We start from the raw sequence: 20,719 nt of genomic DNA on the forward strand, positions 1-20,719 counted from the left end.
TATCCGTTGTCAGTTGTCACCGACGCTTATGTAATCTGATTGTATGAGCGACGCCAATTGTCTAGTACCTTCTGGAAGACACGCGGGTACCAGAGATTACTCTGGAACCTTCGATGACTCATGTATAAAAGCCGACGCGCTTCGCCGCTGATCAGATTTCGACGATCGCGGATTGTGTTCGCCGTGTGCTTCGAGTGAAACTTGTATTTGTGGGCACAGGCTCGCCCAATAAAAAGTCCGTTTCGTCATTCACAGTTTTGCGACTGTTTTGTTCATCGTAACTACTACGTGACAACTACAACGGAATTTTTAAAAATCGCCTGTGGCAGGTAGCATAATTCTTATCGTTGAGCGGTGGACATTAGTAGCACGAGCAATCGAAAGACATATTCAACCAATTAACAAAAATTGACTAATAAACTTCTTGGTTAATTACTTTATGACACATATCGCAATTTACGAACTGTAGCCGGTGAGTTTGCAAGACGTATCTACTTGAAATGAATTTCCAGGATGACACCAGTTTCGAGATACTATTTCTCAAAGTGTGGGACGAAATACATGGACGTTACAGTTACTTTTGTGCTTCAATGCATTTTGGTAAAAAATTAAGTGGAACAACAGTGCATTTTTACGGCGAGTATGATGGCGCATATCTCCAAACTGGTGTCATTCTGGAAATTCATTGCAAGTGGATACGCCTGACAAGATCACCGGCTACAATTCGTAAATTGTTATATGTGTCGTAAAGTAATTAACTAAGAAGTTAATCAGTGATTTTTTGTTAATTAGTTGAATATGTGTTTCGATTTCTCGCGCGAATTTGCGCCTCATCGAATAACCCAGCTCAATGATAAAATTAAGCTACCTGCCACAGGCGATTTCTAAAAATTTCGTAAAACTTAAAAATGAACACCCTGTATGTTAAAGATGGCGCTTACTGAGGAGGGTGGGCATGGAGGAAGGAATAATTAGAAGAGAACATCGCAGCACGACTGACATCAAGAAGTAATGGCGCAACACGTGATCGCCACATCAGAGCGCGCGGTAGGTTTAATGCTGCCGGGTGCAGGGCAGCAGCGCAGCTGAACGGGTGCGCACTGATTTGAAACTGCTGCGAACCAAACATTATCGGCCAATACGTTGTCACTCAGGGTCACGTGTTGACCCTACTGCGAAGTAAAAAGCGAAGGAAATCGCTTGACGGTGAGTTCGCTTGCCAAGACTAGTTGCCTCACGTAATGCTCTCGCCTAGTTTATTTCTTCCTCCATGGGGGCGGCCTCTCTCCGGGCCCAAGGCAGCCTGTGTGACGTGCGCGTAAAGCGGGGAAGCGCTTGGCCAGCTCGACATGACTCGGGAAAACAGTCGACAGTCGCTCTCGGTATTCGCAGCCGCGCGGTCGTTGCTCGTACTCCGCATTCTACAGTACGATTTCAAAATTTTCACGCCACTTTAGTCACTGTCTGGAAAACGATTAATCGAACTGCTTTAATCGATTAAACCGATTAAATTAAAGGTACACATCGATGACGATTAATCGTTTTGCGGCGTACTTTTAGTCGATTAATCGATTAATCGTTCATCGATATTACCATCCCTAAACTCCATAGCCACTGGTTTACCACGACAGATGGTTAGCCTTGAGGCTCCTGCATCGGAGTTTAAACAAGAAACAGATAATTGGTGGTCCATTAGAATAAGAGAATGAGTGCCAGATCAATAGGAATGCTGTTAAGGGTGGGAGACAACTTAAGGGTGACAAGATAAAAATTTAAAGCACAGCAGTCTTCCTCCAGTGCAGAATAATGGTAAGTGAACATTGCTAAGGGAGAGGCCTTTATTCTGCAATGGACCTAAATAGGCTGATGATGGTGATCGAATTCTTGTGGTCAGTGTTCGTCTTTCTTTATTGAAATGAGTCTAGATACTAACTACGACTAGCAAAAAGGGCTTAGAACACCAACAAGCAAATTGCCAGTGAGCTCGCACCTGAGAAATTCATAATAACCTAACAGCAATTTTTTTTTCATCAAATGGCACAATGTTCACGAATCTCCCACAATATACTCATGGTCCCTAAGAATAAGGATGCTGTGGCCCTTATAGGCTGCCAAGTTCAACCTTTTCAACTGCTAAAAAGGTCAACAAGTCCCACGACATCCTTGATAAGGCCCCAATTTATAACAAAGCAGAATGCCGCAACAGAGCATTGGTATCAATTGATTGCCCAGGACATATACGTGATTCTGGACACTTAGCTGCATCAAATTAATTGGACACCTATAAAACTTACTTGGACAAAAAAAAAGGAGGGGGGGGGAGCGGGGGGGGGGGGGGGGTTGACATAAATTTAACACTATTGCGTAGTGTGTTGTACTTCACATAAAGTAGTGCATCTATTTAAATCTGCACATTCAAGTTTTTTTCACGAGTCAGTGTGCCAACACCACAAAGCTCTACGATGAGTTAAAGGACCCTGTAACAATGAACACCTACATCTGGTGTCAGTGGCGGCAATTGACAATACACAACTCGCAAGACAGTTTGCAAACCGGATTTGCAAAACACGCAAAATGAGCATGATGCAGGTGAGCGATTATTGCATTTTGTGACGCAAGTGCTGCCTAACGTGACATCTAATTTCCGCGCTGCAGTATGAAAATACATAGCGCTTTTCCTTTCACAGAACACATCACTAATATACTAGCGTACAAAGACGCTTCTTGTCACCACTACTGATATTCACAAGTGAGAGAATTTTACATCTCAAAGGAACAGTCTGACTATGAGGGACGTTGTAATGGAGGGCTCTGAATTCTGGCCACCCTGGTTTTATTCACCTCTTCCACCATGCCATGCTATTCTTTTAAATTCTGTGGGGAGCACACGCTGCCACCTTCTCCCGCGGGTGCTCACCGTCGCTTGCGCACGTAGCACACTCGGCGGGAGCCGGGCGGACACGGGAGAGATGTACTTTGCCCTCTCCCGGTTCTCGCTCGCCTCTCGCGACATGCGTGCCCCCGCGAGAAGAGGGAAAGTATCCGGCGGGCGAGGAGGTCATTCCCCTCACGAAAAGGTAAAAAGGTATAAAAGAGCGCGAACGAGAGACCCCCGGGGCTCTCTGACCTCGCTACACCTACCTGCCCATACAGATGAGTGACCTCATTTGTGTGACTACCACACGTGACGAGGCAAGCCTATTTTATTACTTATTATACAGAGCGGACTTCCCTCTGCAAGTGTGTCTTATTGCCCACAGCAATAAATGTTGTTGAGTTGACTCGCTTGTTGCCTTATTCGCCCGAACCGTACGTAGCTGCGATTATATGCGCTACGGGTTGGGGAAGACCCCCACAATTCTGACCAAAAATGCCCAGTCTGTCTAACTTTAGAATCCTACTTACAAAAAACAAGGTAGACAATAGTTGAAGAGTTTAAAGAAAATCTCAATCATCTCAATCTCAATCTCAGCAAAAGTGAAGCTTAATAGCAACATACAAGGGGGAAAAAAAATGGATAAGAAGATGGAGATAGCACGAAAATGAAAAGCATTGTTGATGAGCCGAGTTTGTCGTTTGCCGTTTTTACCAGAAATGCACCGACAAACTTAGCTCATTCATGGCACAGAAGGTGTTAACATGAGCCAAAATCTGAGTAATTTCGCTTTCTTGCATTTTGCTATGACAAGCGGGAATCAAACCCATGACCTCATGCTCAGCAGCAATAGAGATGATAGCCACTCAGTCACCATGCAATTGTGCCACCGTGGTGGAGTATGCACGAGAAGCCATATGAGATTCATGTCAACGTGAAGTTAATGTTCATGAGAATACAGCAATTTAAAGAGTGCAGCCTCTACCTCATTTCATTAAGTGCCTTACTTTATAAACAGGACTTCCAAAGTGGCACTTCCTTTTCAGATCAATTCACACCCAAACATGTGAGGGGCTGCCGCTAAGACTAAAGCAATACTTCAACGGTGGTTATGCGTGCACATGAATGGTATGAATAGAGATTCATAAAACTGTACGAAACTTCCTTCGCCTATGCTGCACTATAGTGAACAAGTGTTATGCTATAGTGAAGTTCAGCGTTAAGGTATAGTAAGGTCACTTCAATGGCTAACTAATCTTTGGTTGAAAAAAAAAAAAATCTAGGACTGCACTTTATATATATCAAGGGTTATACGTAAAGGCTATTATAAATGAATATGTGTAATTTTGTGCAACATATCAACATTTACTGTGGTGTCCTTCTATGGATAATAAATGTACATTTGATCTAAGAATCTCAGAAGCCATGGCAATGAGCTATGCAACTATACTTTCCAATTTATGCAAGAATGTCTGTGTTACGCGTGAAATTATGCCTTAGCTTAGCTGTAACTTGGCAGTTTTCACACGTAAAGACCAGTTACAGTCGCAAAAAAGGCCACCAGGGAAAAGATCATGTTATAGGGCCATGACAGGCAGTTTGATATGCTGATCATGTCAATAATAAAAACCACAGCTGTCACACGCCATAGGTTAGCTGAAAACAATGACACTCGACATGCCAGCAGTTAGTGGGTCGCCACGCACAGGCTATGTATGCATGAATGAGCAACATTATCTCTCCTTACACGAAAATGTTGAAGACAGCAGGTGAATGGCACCACAAAGTCATGTTTCTTAACATGCCACAGAAATGTTGTCAAAAGAAAAAGACAGGCAAGCTTAAAAAAAAGGAGGGGGAACGAAACACACTGCATGTAATCCATGTAAACAATCTCATACACAATGTTAAAATATTTACAAAATAAAAGCGGTAAACTGTCACCACAAAGGATTGATCCTGTCTTGCATAATCACCATTGCTTTCATTGCTACTCCCCACTGCAGAGCAGTGCGACTTCAGTGCAATGATTATTTTGTCTTTTAAGCACAGCATCGTACTTTTTAAGACGCACCGTGCGTTGCCACGAAGCCACGCATGAAGACAAAATTTGTGCCCAACCTCCTCCCCCACCCCTTTTTGTACTTGTATTTGTGTTTATTTGGTGCAGGTGATATGGACGAGAAGCACAGCAGAGTAAAATGGTAGCCACTTTTTTCAGCAACAAACTGCATGCTCTCTCCAGCTGCCCTGAAAGCTTGCAGCTATGAAAAATAAGATTCAGTAAACAAACAAGGTGCTTCCAGATAGCAAAAGCTCTACAATGTTAAAAAGTTCATGGCAGATTAACAGGGGTTTTACCAAGCAGCAATAATTGTGACGAGTTGACTGTATGCAACGACAGCCAGCTCACTGTTCCCAACATGTTCAAGCTGTCTGAATGTGCTACCAGTATGTCGCTGGCATTCCAACAAACAGATATCCTATATCCTATCTGCCGACGGCTTCCTGCTTTGCAAATGATGTGGCAGTGTGAACACAGGTGTTAAATACCGTTTTCCTTTCACATGGCAGAGTGAGTGCAAGACAATCTAGTACACAAAGAGTCAAGCTCATGGTCCGTTGGCACCCTTCCCATCTTGCTTGACATGTTGTTCAGCGAAGGCGATGAAGGCACTGTCATAAAACTTCCGGTGACTCACTTGAGCTTGCAGTGATTTGCTCAGGCTTTTGATGAATCGGTAGAATGCAATGCCACTCGTGCTGTTGCTGTGGCAACCATCACGACTTGACAAGGCATGAAAAGCCTGCAAACTAGAAGCAAAACCAGACCGAACAAATGTTTCGTCATTCCATACCATAAAAATATGGTACATGCATCAGAGAAATGCAAAAGTAGCCTTTAGGATTATGCTAACCTAGAAGCTTAGTAAGAGCTAAATAACTTTCTTGCCACTGTATAATATGAAACATCTTCTTAAAGCTTTAGCCAGTAGTGTAAAATCACATTAACTCAGATTTCATGGGACCAGAAAAATTACTGACGTCAATCAAACAATCGTCAAGTTATCAAATGAACCAAGAAAACAAAAAAAGAAATGCTTACTATGTGCATCAACATGCCTTTATTTACTAAATAAATCCATTACCCTCACTTCCGTTTTGCACAAAATCAGCGCCAAAGCTGCAATACTTTGATAAGCACCCACATCAGCGAGGGCCTTGCAACTTCCTTCGCAATGCGATAGCAGCGCGAGATATGCATCTTTATCTGAACAGACATGCTTTTGACTACTGTGCAAGCATCCAGCTGATTTTTCCGCCAGTTAGTGGCCGGCAAACTAAATGTCCACTGCAATGTAGGTGGCAGGTTTGATGCCAGTGCAGAATTACTTTTCATCTGCAACTGTTTATGACATCGCCTGCCTTGCACTCTATCAAAACAACACCAGTGCTCGCGACAACCACTGCAGATGAATCCATGGTCAGAATCGCTGCTATAACGAATGGCGACAAGGCCGTCTTGAAGGCACGCAGCCAATGCGATGCCATACGTGGCACTAAAAGCAATAAAAAGGCATGGAACGATTTTGTCATGCCTGTATGGTCCCAGCTGATGACTTTGCAGATGTGGACTTTGCAGCTTCATACCAGTTTACACACTAGCACCGCCTGTGCAATGATTGCTCTTTTGCATAATAATGATAATACATTTACGGTACTCCATGCTCATTGCACGCCAAGGTGATCCTAAATAACCAGTACAACGAACTAACTCCCAATTAATGGGAGTTTGATGCCATTAGATAATGAGTATGCTTACCGGTACCAAAGAGCGAGTCTAAATTTTGAGGTTTTCTTATTTAACGAGAAGTTAATTAACAAGATTTTACTATATCGGCAAAAACAGTCAGCCTCAACCAAGAGGTAAGAGCTAGCTAAGCCACGCGATACTCAAACTGACATGCTCATCAGAAAAAGTCAAACAGAGAGTTGAGCAGGTGCTTGAGACTCACGGTTACTTTGGTGCTGTCCTGAGATTCCTCCTGCACACCATTTTCTCTGTAAAAGAAGAACAAATCAAAATGTAACAGAAAAAAAAAAAAACTGCACCACAGGTATAGAGATTATAGACATATTACATTGCTGCCTAACATGCCAGTAAACAACACCGGACGTGTACACAATTTTGTCAACCCCTCGGGCTCATTCTTTTCGAAAGAACTATACCATAAAGTCTCATTTTTTTGCTTGATATGCTTCAATAACTTCATTAAAATGCAGAAATGTCATTGGAAATAGTGTGTAAAATCTAATTCCATAAAAATAAGAGAGGATGACAGAATGCCCACCACAGCCTTTGTTGTGAAAGAAAAAGAAAACACCGTTTGACATTCCCTGCATGCGAGAAACGATTTGGAAAGCGGCGAAATACCTATGACGAGGTGGGCTCGTCACAAGCCCCCCCCCCCCAAAAAAAAATTATGATCGCTCACGAAGAACTGGCGTCGTCGAGGCTTCTTAAGGATTAGTGTAGTAGTGCACCATCAAGATCTAAATGCTTGAGGACCTCAACTAAATAACTTCCAAAGGAGTGCGGTTCTCCATCATGTGCTTTGCTGTACCTTTTGACATGATGCAGACAATCTCTCAAAGTCTATGAAACCATGTACAGTGAAACTTGTCTTTCCACTCACCTGCCTATAGATGCACCCTTTTACCTTCTGCCTCAACACCCCCCCCCCCCCCCCCCCCGCCACACATACACACACAAAGAGCGGGACAGAGACAAAGAAAAGGAATTATGCAGAATACTACTTACGATGTGACTTTGCCTGAGTTTTCAAGCTGCAGTTGTAACAGCTTTTTAGGAGAGATCTGCAACATAAGTGCAAGAATAATTACAGTGAAATGCATACATGCAAACACACACACACAAAACATGTCTCATCAAACAATTTATTTCATAGTTCAGACAAAATTAATACTGTATGAAAAAAAAAATTCATGCGGACTTTAACAAGTACTAATCGGTGAAGGGTACAGAATCATAAAGTTCCAGCGCCATTTGCAGAAAAAAAATTTCAATAGCATGTGCAGGTCCACATATTACCAACCCGCAGTTGCAAGAAACTGTTATCCATGAGGTAGAATAGCCATTATAGTCAAACCTCGTTAATACGTAGTCGGCCGGGACCGATGTTTAGGTATGCACTAAACGATGTATGAATTAACCGCCAATGCCAGTTTAGCGGCTACTTACCGGCCGGAAAAGAACTACGTCACGACATTCTCAAACACACGCACTCATAAAGGCTTTATTTGCGAGTAGGCTGCAAAAAATCAGTAATCTGCACTTCCCGCCGAGGCGGCCTTCCCACGACGACGGCATCTTTGAAGTAGATGAGGCCGCGAGCCAGTTTGTCCATGAGGCCCCGCTTACTAACTATATTAACAAGCACGGTGTAACGCGTGCACAGGTAAACATGGACTCGTCTCGTTCGATGACCGCGGAAATTCGCTTTCAAAATGCTGGAGTGAGGAGGCGCGGCAGCAGCAGTAAGCGCGCTGACCATTAGACGTCGAAAGCACAGCGCATACAAAGCTACTGGCACAAGTTGCGCTTTGTCTGCAGATCGCTTTGAAGATGAGGCCCGCGGGGGCGCGCACTTTTTCCACTCCGCAGATCACTGTCAAGAAACGGAGCCCGCGCAGCTGCTGCCGAAGTAAACCCCTCCCTTTCTGGCCTCCCCGCCGTGCCTCGCGTGCAACAGAAGAAGTGTGCTTCCGCCCCGTATTTCTCCCTCGCGCGCGGGAGATTGAGTTGGCTGACCCTTGCAAGCTTTCACTCGCACATACAGCATACAGCATGCGGCAACAATGTTGCCGTGTTTGGACTTTACACAGAACCTCAAAGCGACGTCCAAGGTGACGACAGAAATGCGCTTCGCAATAAAATGTGCTTCTGCGCGGTAAATACTTGAATTCGACGGCGAGAACGAATTCGCACCTCCTACCGACGGCTTCTTCGCGTTACCGGGAGCTAATCTCGAAGGCCATCCTTTTGTGCGCGGCAATCGGCAACAGCTGTATGAGCAGGATATACGTCATGGTGGCCATGTTTTAGGTTCACTATCGCTGGCGACTGTCGTCCGGGCATCGCAACTCGAGAATCGAACGTCTGCACACATGAGATTTTGCCCATTTTGTGCCTGTGCGTGTAGATTAGAAACAAAAATAGTATGCACCAACCGTTTGGTGGGCAATGAGCGACTACGGCTTAAGCGGTCAGCCAATACATCGGGTTCAATGGGGGCTGGGTGGGGGAATCTTCGCGACTATGTTTAAACTGCAATTATACATTAAGCGGGTACGTATTAACGAGGTTTGACTGTAAAATACAAAATGGCTAGTTGCTTACTTTTTTGTGGAGAACGTCGTCAAAGCTGAGCTCCCGGAAGAATGGCTCCCACTTGAGCTGGTGAAGTGACTGGAGGCGCTTGTGAGGCATCTTGCACAAAAGCTGCAGGAAGTGATGCATACAAAAATTTTAGGTTTCATATTCAAAGGAACAAACACTGCATGGCATCCTGACATCTGAAAACTGCTGCTAGTAATTTGATTTTCTCACTCTTACACAATTCCCGAGTATGCTATTACATGCAGCCTGCAGGGGTGTAAATGCATAAACAAACATAGAAACACTACTTCCACTGCTAGCAACTCTACTGGCTGCACTGTAGAACATGCTGCGAACTATGCCTTTTTTACTGCGTAACTACACCTTGGACAGCTTTAGTATAGCATATGCAACTACAGCGTATGCTATACGCTATATTACAGCGTATGCTGTTTTTGTTGGCCTGCGAGATCTTCCAATCTCAGAGGCCATATGCCGTCGTGGTGCCTATCTCCCGACTTCACTGATAGGTGGCGCTGACATCTGGAAGGTTTCTCTGGTTAGGCTTCGTCTCGTTCGAAACGAGAAGCGATCTCAAAAACTCCACAAGGTTATTGCTAATACACTGTCGTCGAAGCGGCCTGAGACTAAGTGAAAGCCATTTATGAATCATTTGCTATGAACGGAGTGAATTCTACAAGAACAACGCCAAATTCCATACGAAGCGGGCAGCGGGGACCGCCGCCATGTTTTACGCAAACCACGCAAGGACGGTAACGCTAAATCTGAGAAATAGCGTGTGTACGCTATACGCTATGGGTCGTTTAGCGTTCCGCGCATGCGCAGTGACGGCCTGCTATTTTATAGCGTACGCAGTGGTATAGCGTACACTAAAATAAAATTGTCTCTTGTCATTTGCGCTTACTTAAGTTAATATAGTGCAGTATGAGTGCAGCATGTGCCACCTGCACCATGCTCTTTGATTTAACTACATACAGGAGCCAGTCCAGCAGAAGTTCACAGTTCTCCTGCATCTGCTACTTTGGACGTGTAGGAATCATGCAACCTCTTGGTAGCAGACAACAACATTACACTGCACTAGTTGATTTGTGGCGCATTGATGTAAAAATCTACTAGTGTTGGTTACAACTGTCATTCGAGCTGGCATAGGAAAATCGAGGTACAAGTTCCATGCTTGGATGTTTGTCAGGGCACATTGGTAAAAGCTTGTAAATACAAATCAAAGAGCCCCACGGACACAAGGGTCCACTAACTAGAGTGCCACTCAACTCATGGTTAAACCATGCGAGGACACATTTAATTGCAGTGATTGATTGACTGAAGGTGTTTAGTTTTCAAAAGCAGCACAGTGGCAGTGAGAGATACCATAGTGAAGTGAACCGAAATAAATTTTTAGCACCTTGGGCTTTCTTTAACATGCACTCAAAGGATGGTACATGAGCGTTTTGTACTCTGGCCGTATGAGCGCACACCCACAGCAGGTGGGTGTCATACCCACAACCTCCTGCTTGGTAGCCCAGAAAGCCTCTGGACTACCAAGGCAGGTAACTTAATGGGCAGTGAGTTCACATTGGCAGTACACAGGGGCATCCCACATACCACACATTGGCAAAATAATTATGCAAAAGCCACTTTCGGTGCACACATCCCATCATAAAGCACAAAAAAAAAACCAATGCTTTTAGGTATAGAAAACTTCAAGCGGTGGACAGGGGCCACAACATTGTATTTGAATTTCAGTGACTACCTGGGCACTGCAACATTACTGGCAATGAACAAAGCTGCCCGTAAGGCACATGAAGAATGTGAAAGAATCTCAATACCATTGTCGAGAACGAATGCAGCGCGGCACCTCAGCAGTTTTGCCCATATTATAGCTCTAAAAAGATAGAATACACCGGAGTTTACCAACCGGCGCCTATATACCATGGGCCCACAGATGCAAGTATAACTTTTACCAGATTTTAACCGATGGGAAGAAACATTACTGTGCCACCTGCGAATAGAAGTTTACAAACGCCTTTTCATTCCTAAATGGAATGGCGGACAGCGCCGATTGCAGCACATGTGGTGTTGAGGAAACCACCAGACATCTCTTCTGTGACTGCCCCAGATGCGAAGATGAGAAGAGTGCCCTTTGGACGGCGTTGGGGCACTTAAGACGACAGGCCTTTTACGGAGGAGAAGATCTTGGGCCCGTGGCCTCGTGCGTCTGCTATGTGCAGGGCTACAAAGGCGCTGCTGCATTTTTTTAGGTGCACCGGCCCGTATGACCACCTGTGACTAACTCAGCAAAGAACGCTTGACTGTGTAACTTCTCTCTTCCTTCTCTTTCAATCCCCTTCCCCCCTCCCCTTCCCCAGTACACGGTAGCCTACCGGGCTCAGCCTGGTTAACCTCCCTGCCTCTCCCTTATGACTTCTATCTCTCTCTTTTTTTTAAGTGGTTTGCGGAATGGCCTGAGCACAACCTGTTTTTGCTGATACAGAAGCTATGAGAATCATGCATACTAGTGACACAGGTGCATTACTAGGTGTTATAAAGGTCAAACTAGTGCTACAACGAAGTAAGAACTTCATTATGTATACAACATGCCCTAACAATACACAAGTACAGTTAGCAGTAAGCAAGCGGGGAAAAGATAGAACCAACCTTTCTAACAAGTTTGCGGGCTGGGTCAGAGAAGCCCTCAGGGAGGTCATAGTTGGTGTTGGCCACCAAATGCTTCATCTGTACATGGTCACCAGTGCCTTCAACTGGATACTGTAGTGGGGAACACATATACAACAATTGATGCACATTCTTTGAATGATTAAACAAAAAAGAATACCTTCCTTTAAGTTCTTCATGCCTTGTTAAATTACAATCACAAAACTGTAGCTTTGTACCAAATATGAAGAATGCCCTCACATATATTGTACACACTGTGTTGCCCATCCGAATGTGCCTGCAATGTATCTTGTTCATTGGAACAAAGATAAGCTTGTCTAATCTTGCACATTTGGTGGTTTATGCTTGTCAGGAAAAAATGCATTGCATTTAAGTGATAACCTCAAGTATTATAAAACACCTAAGCATTCGGATAAGTCAACATGCTGTTCAGAATGAAAAACTGTATCAGAAGATTGAACACGAAAAAGTCAGACATCATACATGACCCACCTTTCCCTCATATTTTGATTTTTGGTGCACTCTCTGCTAGTAAAGAAAGTTATCAATTCACCCAACTGTCTCCTGTACTGTCTAGAAACTTATTTCACAGGAAGCAAAAACCATTTAACAGTTGCTGACATAAGTCCCAATCTATGATGCCTTGCTGGCTATCCATTTGAAACCTGTTGAAGTTGTTGCTATGTAAGTTCATGTGCAATGAAAGAAGCACATAAATGAATAATTACTAACAATTTGCCAACCCTTATTTCATATTAATCACATACATGTGCAGTTAGCCAAAATCAAATGTAATTTCCATGACAAACAATTATTTGCAGATTGTGCATAATGCCACGAGACTCCACGCTGACACATTGGCATAGCAGCTTGTAGCACATGGATCGTGCCGATCACTCCATTGCAGCAGCATTGCAGACAAGAGGTATGTTCACTAGCTGTACCGTTTAGACCTCTCTTTATACTGTCTGTAGTATTATTAACATCAGCATATTAAGGGCCACTGCAGGACAGCATATTAAGGGCCAGTGCAGGACAAAGCCCTCTCCCAGCGATTTCCAGTTACCCCTCTCTTGTGTCAAGACAACTTCACGTTATGCCTGTAATTTCTTAATTTCATCATTGCATTTAACCCTCTGTGCTTCCCTTGATATCCATTCTGTTACTCTAGTGGTACATTCGACTGGTTGCTTCCGAGTGCTCTAGGGAGCTCTAGCAGCATCCTTTATATTCAACTAGTTGAAATCGAGGGCTCGGAACACATTCAACTAGTTCATTCAGAGCGCCATGTTCCAGCTCAGAGTGCTGGAAGGTACTCCCACCTACGAGATTGGAGTGCGACTGAGATCTGAATAAATTCCAGTTACAAGGGCTCCGTCGATTGCTCTGGGAGCAGCAGAACATAATCAGTGTTTCATTCAGTTACTAAGGTGCAATACATAAATTAAGAGAAACGGAAAGAGGTCCCAAAGTGCGAGATTGTATGTAAGAGGACCTCCTGTCGGACAATAGACAAAACATTTAGGCAGACCTTCTCTGCCTGTAATCTCACGTGGGCTCCACATCGCTGCAAACTGAGTTGGAGCGGGGTAATAACCAGTCAAATCTACCATAAGTAACCATAAGTCTTACGCATCTTCTATTTAAAATATCAGCTATCTAATCTGCTCTGCGTTAACTTGCTACTGCTATTTTCTGCTTGTTAGTGTTACACTCATCATTTTTATATTCTACCACCCATTGCGAAATCCTTAGCTTCTAAGTTTCTTTGTTATCCTCCCAAGTTCCAGGTCCCTAGATTAGTGCCACACATGCAGAAACACCCGGACATGAATAACGAAATAGTAAGAAAGTGACAGGGGGACACGTGAGAAATCAACTATGGACATACTCTTCCCACCAGCAGCGCATACATCATGATGCCCAGCGACCACCAGTCCGCGGCATGAGAGTACGGTTGAGCTGCCAGGACCTCGGGTGCTGCAAAATGTAAAGAACCACCAGGCATGCAGTATCAAGGACTCTGTCGACAGAAGCAACCACCACAGTACGCAAGGAACAAGGTGAACAGAGGTGTGGCGGCTGTGTAGAAGCATCTACAAAACCTTGTGGCAGCAGCAACATGCAGTGTACAATAAAATTTTCAAGCAATACAAGTGGCAGTGACAGACCCTTAGGACACAAATTTGCATATACTGTGAGCACAATATTCATCCTTCATCTTCTTCACCTGTACATAATCATCATCACTGTGCGCGTCGTCTTTGTTCAGCGCGTGGCTCAGCCAAATAAAGGCGTCGAGACAACAGCTGTGCTGCTGCCTTACAATACAGTTAAGCCTCGATATGACAAACTTCGATATAATATAATGAAGTACTTCCTTTTTTATAACTTCTTGTCCCTAGAACACCACGTATTTAGAATCAATACATATAACGAAGTGTGTTTACACATGATTAAAATATAACGAAATTTCACTGCCTCAACGAAGAAATACCGAAACAATAAATGGCAATTTCCGCTGACGCAGATGGTTAAGCAGTTTAGTTACAAGCGGCTGCTTGCAAACGCACCTCTCAAATCAAGCACAACACAACCATGAGCGACCGCCGAAACAGAGCAGCATCATGTTCCATATAAAGTCCAAGTGCAATAAGATACTATCGTGCCCGGTGCTGTACGCTTTGGGTGCAAGTGAAAGCGTGCGACAGTGAGCCGAGAAGGATGGTCGCTTGATGATTGTTGTCTTCCAATGCGAACGAGGGGAAAGGAGGGGGGGGGGGGGCGATAACGCGATCAAGAGCATGCGAGGGAGGGGGCAGGTTGGCATGCATCTCCTTTTCTAAAGTGGTGGTGGCTGCGCTTGGCTGTCAGCTCGACTGAGCCCTGTTTTATAGGTAATCTGCAGCGTGTGCAAGCCGAGATTGTGTGACATCATGTGCACTGTCTTCCCACATGTTTAGTACGGAAGGTTGCATAATCTTGAGTTTCGAAGATGCCTTGAAGCGATAGGCAGGCGAATGCTTCATCTGCCTCAGTCACAGGGGCGGAGTGGACATGAAAGCGTGGCTGGCTTTGCTTCATGTCACCGATGTGAAGATATTGTCGACAAAGCATGAAACTGCATCTTTTGTCGCCGACTCTCAAATTCAACAAAATGATTTTTTTCTTATTCAAATTTGCTTTTTTCCAATAGCCTGATAATTTGGAAAATCTTGCAGCCCCCTCCGCGTACAAAAAATGCATCTGTCATGTACTTATTTGCATAAAAGGTCAAATTTCAATATAATATAATTTTGATATATTGAAGCAAATTGCCAACTTTACCGACTTCCATTATCTCAAGGTTTACCTGTACTATATCGTAAGACCCCGTAGATATGTTCCTTCCAAGCTGATTTTCCCGATTATATAGTGTTGCTGAATTCTGATCACTGCGACACTAACGGCATGTTCAGTGTATTTATATAAGATGTATTTTCCAATTAATGTGTAGTGTTCCTATGTGTCTGAAAGAAGCACTATTATGAAGGTTCCACTGTTTCACTCTCTAGTGTAAGTCCTTACTGTCATCCCTTACACTACTTCTACACTCTGGAAAGCGTAGTAGGCTAGAGGACCTTTTATATCCGGATGACCATTCTTCCATTTGTCAAACAAATTTCCCCCTTCTCCCTTTAGAGGTGCATGAAATTGCAATTTGACAATAACATCCTACTACAGATGTTAAATACTGCATTTAAAGTCCATTGGCCCACAAAAAGCTTTTGAAACACAGGACTTTCAAAATGTATACTTTGCTTGCTTTGCAGCCTGGAAGTACCTGAAATTCAGGGAGGCCCTGCACAGCCTGCGCTGAGAGTTGCACAGTGCATACTTCAATTTCTGGATATATAACTAGGAAACGAAAAAAATTCACATTCTTTACGAATTCCACATTCTAAAAGCTTTTGCAGGGAAGTGTACCCATTTTGGTTAGATACTACAACACTGCAGCACAGCAACGCTATGAGCGACAGTGAAAATGACACACCACAGTACGGTGATGACTCCCTAATAAGTGGATGTCCCACGTCCACACTCACCCATGAACTGCATTGTGCCGCAGACGGTGTGCGCTCGAGCGCAGTAGCTGAGCCACCGGGCGAGTCCGAAGTCTATCAGCTGGATGTGGCCTGGAGAAAAGAAATGTGGACATGGCCCACATGCACAAGAGCATAACGCGGCAGCCCTGCCTAGCATTCAAGGCTAATACCATAGAACCCCGCTGTTACGTTCCCGGGTGCTGCGTTTTCCCGGCTGTTACGTCGTTTTCGGCCGGTCCCGGCACAGCTCCCATAGAACCCAATGCATTGGTAACCCCGCTGTTACGTCGCAACTCTGGGACCGTTCCCGCATCATATGTCGCGAACTGCCACACCTCGCCGGCCCGAGCGGCCATTTTGACTTTTCATGTCGTTTGGCTTGGTTGCTTGACGATGGCATTGGCCGCCCAAAGTGCCGGGGGCGACACTTATTACGTATTTTCGGTTTCCGTCCAGCAAAAGTATGGCCCTTGAGATCTGCATTTGCTATCTAGAGGTGGTGTCTATGACACGTTGCGGCCCTAAAATTGGTTTTGGCTCATAGATGTTCCATATAAAGTCCCAGGGTGATAATGCCGTCGCCGTGCGCCGTATGCTCTATGTGCGAGTGGAGCCAACGATCGCGTCTCGCGCCCGAAAGAAAGAAAAGCAGGGAGGAAGCGCACCTTTTTCCGTTGCGCTCGAGGCACCAGCGAGGTGGGAGGGATAGCGGGCAGCGTTGTGCTCTGGCATCATACTGCGCGGCGACGCGCGGTCGCGCAAAAGCGATCTGCGTGGGGGCAGAGTCTACGCAGTGTAGGTGCGTCGGCGGCTCGTAGCTTGGTGCGTGCTGTGTTTTCTCGGCGCTCAGTTTGCGTTGAAGCGATAGACAACAGCACGAAGGTCACTTCGCTCGCTTCTGCAGCGGCGCTTAAATTCCTCACGCCAGCGTTTGACAGCGCGTGTCTGCGCTCATCGAGTGTGATGTGTTCAGGTTTGCCTGTGGGCGCTGACACCATGCTTGTTAATTAGTTAATAAGCGAATGTTTACAAGTTTACACGGACAATAAAACTACTATTCTTACTTTGTATAGCTTATCGCAATCGATACTTCGGCTGTCGGGCGAAACTACTTTTTTTCACAAATAAGAATTAAAATAAGATTGTGTGCAGTTCAACACTACTCCCATTTCTCAGTTTTTCCTGTTTCCCGGCTCATACGTTTTTTTTTGTTTTTTTTGTTTTTTTTTTACGGTCCCGTGAAAAACGTAACAGCGGGGTTCTACTGTATTAGTGAAATAATTAACGGAATGAAAGAAGACTCACCATCCTCATCAAGCAGGACATTCTCCATCTGCAAATCAGACAACATTACGTGAGCAATGATGTCATGCTCTCGTAAGTGGTTTCAAAAAAGTAATATCGGCAGACAAATCACATAGGCAATACGTATTCAGACACAGCCACAGCTACGGAACAATTTAGTTTTGTGAATGAAGTCTATACAGGACAAGCAGCATAAATGTAATGTCAAAATCTAAGGTGTGGGGACATTCAACTCTCGCGTCCCTTGACATTCATCTTCGCACACAAGTCTCCTGGCATTCGACTTCGCCGCATGACATGCGCGATGGCAGCAGTCTGTGTCATTCTACAGTTACGCAGCTACAATTAAAGATGGGATAAGTGTTCCAATACTGGTGCCACATGAGGGCACGAGAGGAAATTGCTTCTTCCTTTTTGGCTGCGACACATGTGCGCATGCTGGCCAACCGCATCCTTGTTTGTGCGCTTCGCGGGACTGTCCCATAGGAGGTTTCCCATTCTGCTTCAAAGTGCAGTACTCGGTATACCCGTGTTGCAAGCACAACTTCCTTGTTTCTTCAGTGTATCTTATTGAACTATTCCTTGCAAGTACAGTGGAACCTCGTTGATATGATCTTCACAGGAACTGGCAAATAAAGCGTATCATCCAAAAATCGTGTCCTCCAACGTATTATCCAACCAAATCGTATTATCAGGGAAAAAAAAAATGCATAATCCCGAAAAACGTATTACGCAGAATCCTATCTACAAGATTCCACTGTATATCAGCCAGCTGGCATTCCTGCATTAAAAAAAACATGCAACAATTGGCCTGTTTATCTTTTGCACTACTGTCTAGTTCGTTCATTTGTTCAAAGCATTTTAGACTCCACAGAAGAAGGCCTACATATTGGCCCATCACATGCCATTTTCTATCATGCGAGTCCGCAAAGCCTGCCACCCAATTTTAATGCATATTTGCAACATGACACTAAGCAGTTGGCTGCACTACACACAGGCAAAGATTACATAAGTTATGGGCATAAAGTTTATGGTCAGCCATTCATGCAAGCTTATTTGCCGCAAAAGTCATGTGAAAGCATCAGTATATCATGCATACAGGACATGAGTCAAATTTCATGCAGCATACTTATTTGTTCCTCATAAAGCTTTTGCCGGAGATAGCTAAGACAAACCCCAGCTTCAGTTATTTTTTTTTTATTACATGATAAGAAAAGAAAAATGTGTCCTTTCCACACAAAAATTTCAGTAACTCACTGTGAAAGTCTGAAACAAGTCACTAGTGCCAGGCACCAGGCTCAGGTCATGCAGCATCCTCAAGCACAACATCATGATGCATATCAACGTAGTTAAATGTTCACTTTGAATAAGGCATAACACTCCAAAATGTTACCTGTGAATCTTCAGAAGACTGCATGATAAAAAAAAAATTTGTTGGGCTCCTCAAGCAAACATGAACAAAATGTTAAAGAGGATCAACAGTGTGTTAAACATTGGCATGTTTCAACATCGTGTCTAATGGCGGATTTGTAATAAAAGCTGATTGGAATAGTTTTATGTCATCCCGGCCCAGATGTACTCAAAGGTATTAGGGTAGACGCTTGGGCGAGTTGGTCGTGGTTCATAACGGCGGTATTGCGTAGCACGCGAGATGTAGGAAATAAAGGACAGAGAAGAGTAAAGGTTGTGGGGATTGAGGGTTGCGCCGGCATGATTGCGCGCGCTTCGCCTGCTCTGCCATCCCTCGCCATCGTTCCCCGCTGGCCTCCTTCTCCACCCGCGCCGCCTAACCGGTTCCCGCGGTGGCGCTGCGCACGCGGCGGTTGGCGGTGAGGGCGGAGCGCTGACGTCACGACGCGGCCGGTTGTCGGCCGCTAGCGGGGAAGCGTGGACTTCTCTCCGGGACCAGCGCACGGTACGTTCATGCTTTCCTCTCGTCCGCCACCTTTGTGACTAGGACTGAGCTCGCGCACGGTGCCTTTGCCCGTGCGGGGAGCGCGTACTTTGTGCTGATCCTTTCCCGACGCTAAGCCGACGAGCGGTGCCATTAGTGCTCGCGCGAGGTCGTACCTCGCCGAGCCGCACTTGCCGAAAGCCTAAGCCGAAGGAGATTGCCCGTGCTCTCGCGAGTTGACCCATTGGTTATCGCCAGAGCAAGTAGCATAGCCGCCTGGACTTTTCCTAGCGGCGTGTCCCAGCTTGAGCCTGTGCTCTCGCCGCGACGTGCTATAGGCGCCTGTTATTGTATTTTCGCCCTGGTGCGGGACCCCTTTGGCTCCCCTCCGTGCGGGCGTTTGTGCAGTGCTGGTGCCGACGGTTTCAGTAAACGGTTTCCGTCAACTCAGGGCTTTACTGTGTTTTTGCGTGCGTCGCTCGGTAGCCCCTTGCGTCCTCTGAGCTCGCGCGCGAGCGGTGCTGGAGGCGACGGCTGACGCAGCCCTGTGGCTCGCTAAGCTCGAACCCGCGGTGGTTGGTCTCCTGTGAGACACCAAGAACCCACAAGGTACGCCTTCCTTGTGCCTAAGAAGCTCTAGACATGACTTCAGCAGTACCAGCATTTTTCCGGTATTGTTCACCTGCACAATATAGCCTGTTCAATTTGTAATGGTGACGCATACTCCTGTGCCTTGGGCTGTCACTGGCACATGGTTTTACTTGTAAACAAATGAATTGTGGAGCGAGGAAAAGAAGAAGGAAACCAAGGGGAGACATTATGGTGCCCAATCCTGTCTCCCCTTGGTTTCCTTCTTCTTTTCCTCGTGCCACAATTAATTTGTTTAGCTATGCACCAACTCGCCCAACGCACTACCTTGGTAAAGCGTTTTACTTGTAGTTATCTACACGCTGTTTGCAGTTCCAAGATAACAGCAATGTATTGGATGGCTAAAAACAACTTGGAGCAATGAGGTACAAGAGAAGAAAAACACTAAAACTGGCACAGATAGATACCTGGAAGACAGCACCTCTTTCCTGCCTTACTTAAGTTGTTCAGCCCTTTCACTGCAAGACATTAATTATGCAGCAATCAAGCACACTTACCTTCAGGTCTCTGTAAATGACACCGGCGCAGTGCAGGAAGTCTGTGAGAAAAAAAAATTGACATTTGTACAGCTACAAAGAACCATGCTAATTCTATAAAAGGCCATCAATCCCCGTCAAATGTTTATCTGCCTGTAATTAGTTCTGATGAGGTTTAACACTATTCTGAGCAACAGAAACACAAATGGCCAAAATATTAGCTGTTCATTCCAACACAAAATGTGCAGACATAAAGCACACTTCAATAATGTTAGTGGCACATTTAAGGTTATAAGATGTTCACATCCATAACATATCTTTCATATAACCAAACTATACTTTACA

At 44.9% G+C, this 20,719-nt stretch overlaps 1 protein-coding gene across 3 annotated transcripts in view; it reads right to left on the reverse strand.

Moving 5' to 3' along the window:
- Positions 1–1,607: 1,607 nt before the first annotated feature.
- The window catches only part of LOC119445910 (ribosomal protein S6 kinase-related protein-like), a 30,564-nt gene continuing 11,452 nt past the window's right edge, over positions 1,608–20,719 (reverse strand). For 2 of the 3 annotated variants that reach the window (XM_037710211.2, XM_049663724.1), the window contains exons 7-15: positions 20,396–20,436; positions 17,357–17,384; positions 16,052–16,141; positions 13,858–13,946; positions 11,949–12,059; positions 9,297–9,398; positions 7,698–7,753; positions 6,892–6,937; positions 1,608–5,689 (exon numbers count right to left, since the gene is read on the reverse strand). In XM_037710211.2, coding sequence (XP_037566139.1) covers positions 5,657–5,689; positions 6,892–6,937; positions 7,698–7,753; positions 9,297–9,398; positions 11,949–12,059; positions 13,858–13,946; positions 16,052–16,141; positions 17,357–17,384; positions 20,396–20,436 — 596 coding nt within the window. In that variant the 3' untranslated portion in view covers positions 1,608–5,656. The remainder of the gene's footprint in view (positions 5,690–6,891; positions 6,938–7,697; positions 7,754–9,296; positions 9,399–11,948; positions 12,060–13,857; positions 13,947–16,051; positions 16,142–17,356; positions 17,385–20,395; positions 20,437–20,719) is intronic. The other variant, XR_007466061.1, reaches the window with a different exon arrangement.

This window comes from Dermacentor silvarum, chromosome 3 (assembly GCF_013339745.2).
Source record: "Dermacentor silvarum isolate Dsil-2018 chromosome 3, BIME_Dsil_1.4, whole genome shotgun sequence".
NCBI classification, from domain to species: domain Eukaryota; kingdom Metazoa; phylum Arthropoda; class Arachnida; order Ixodida; family Ixodidae; genus Dermacentor; species Dermacentor silvarum.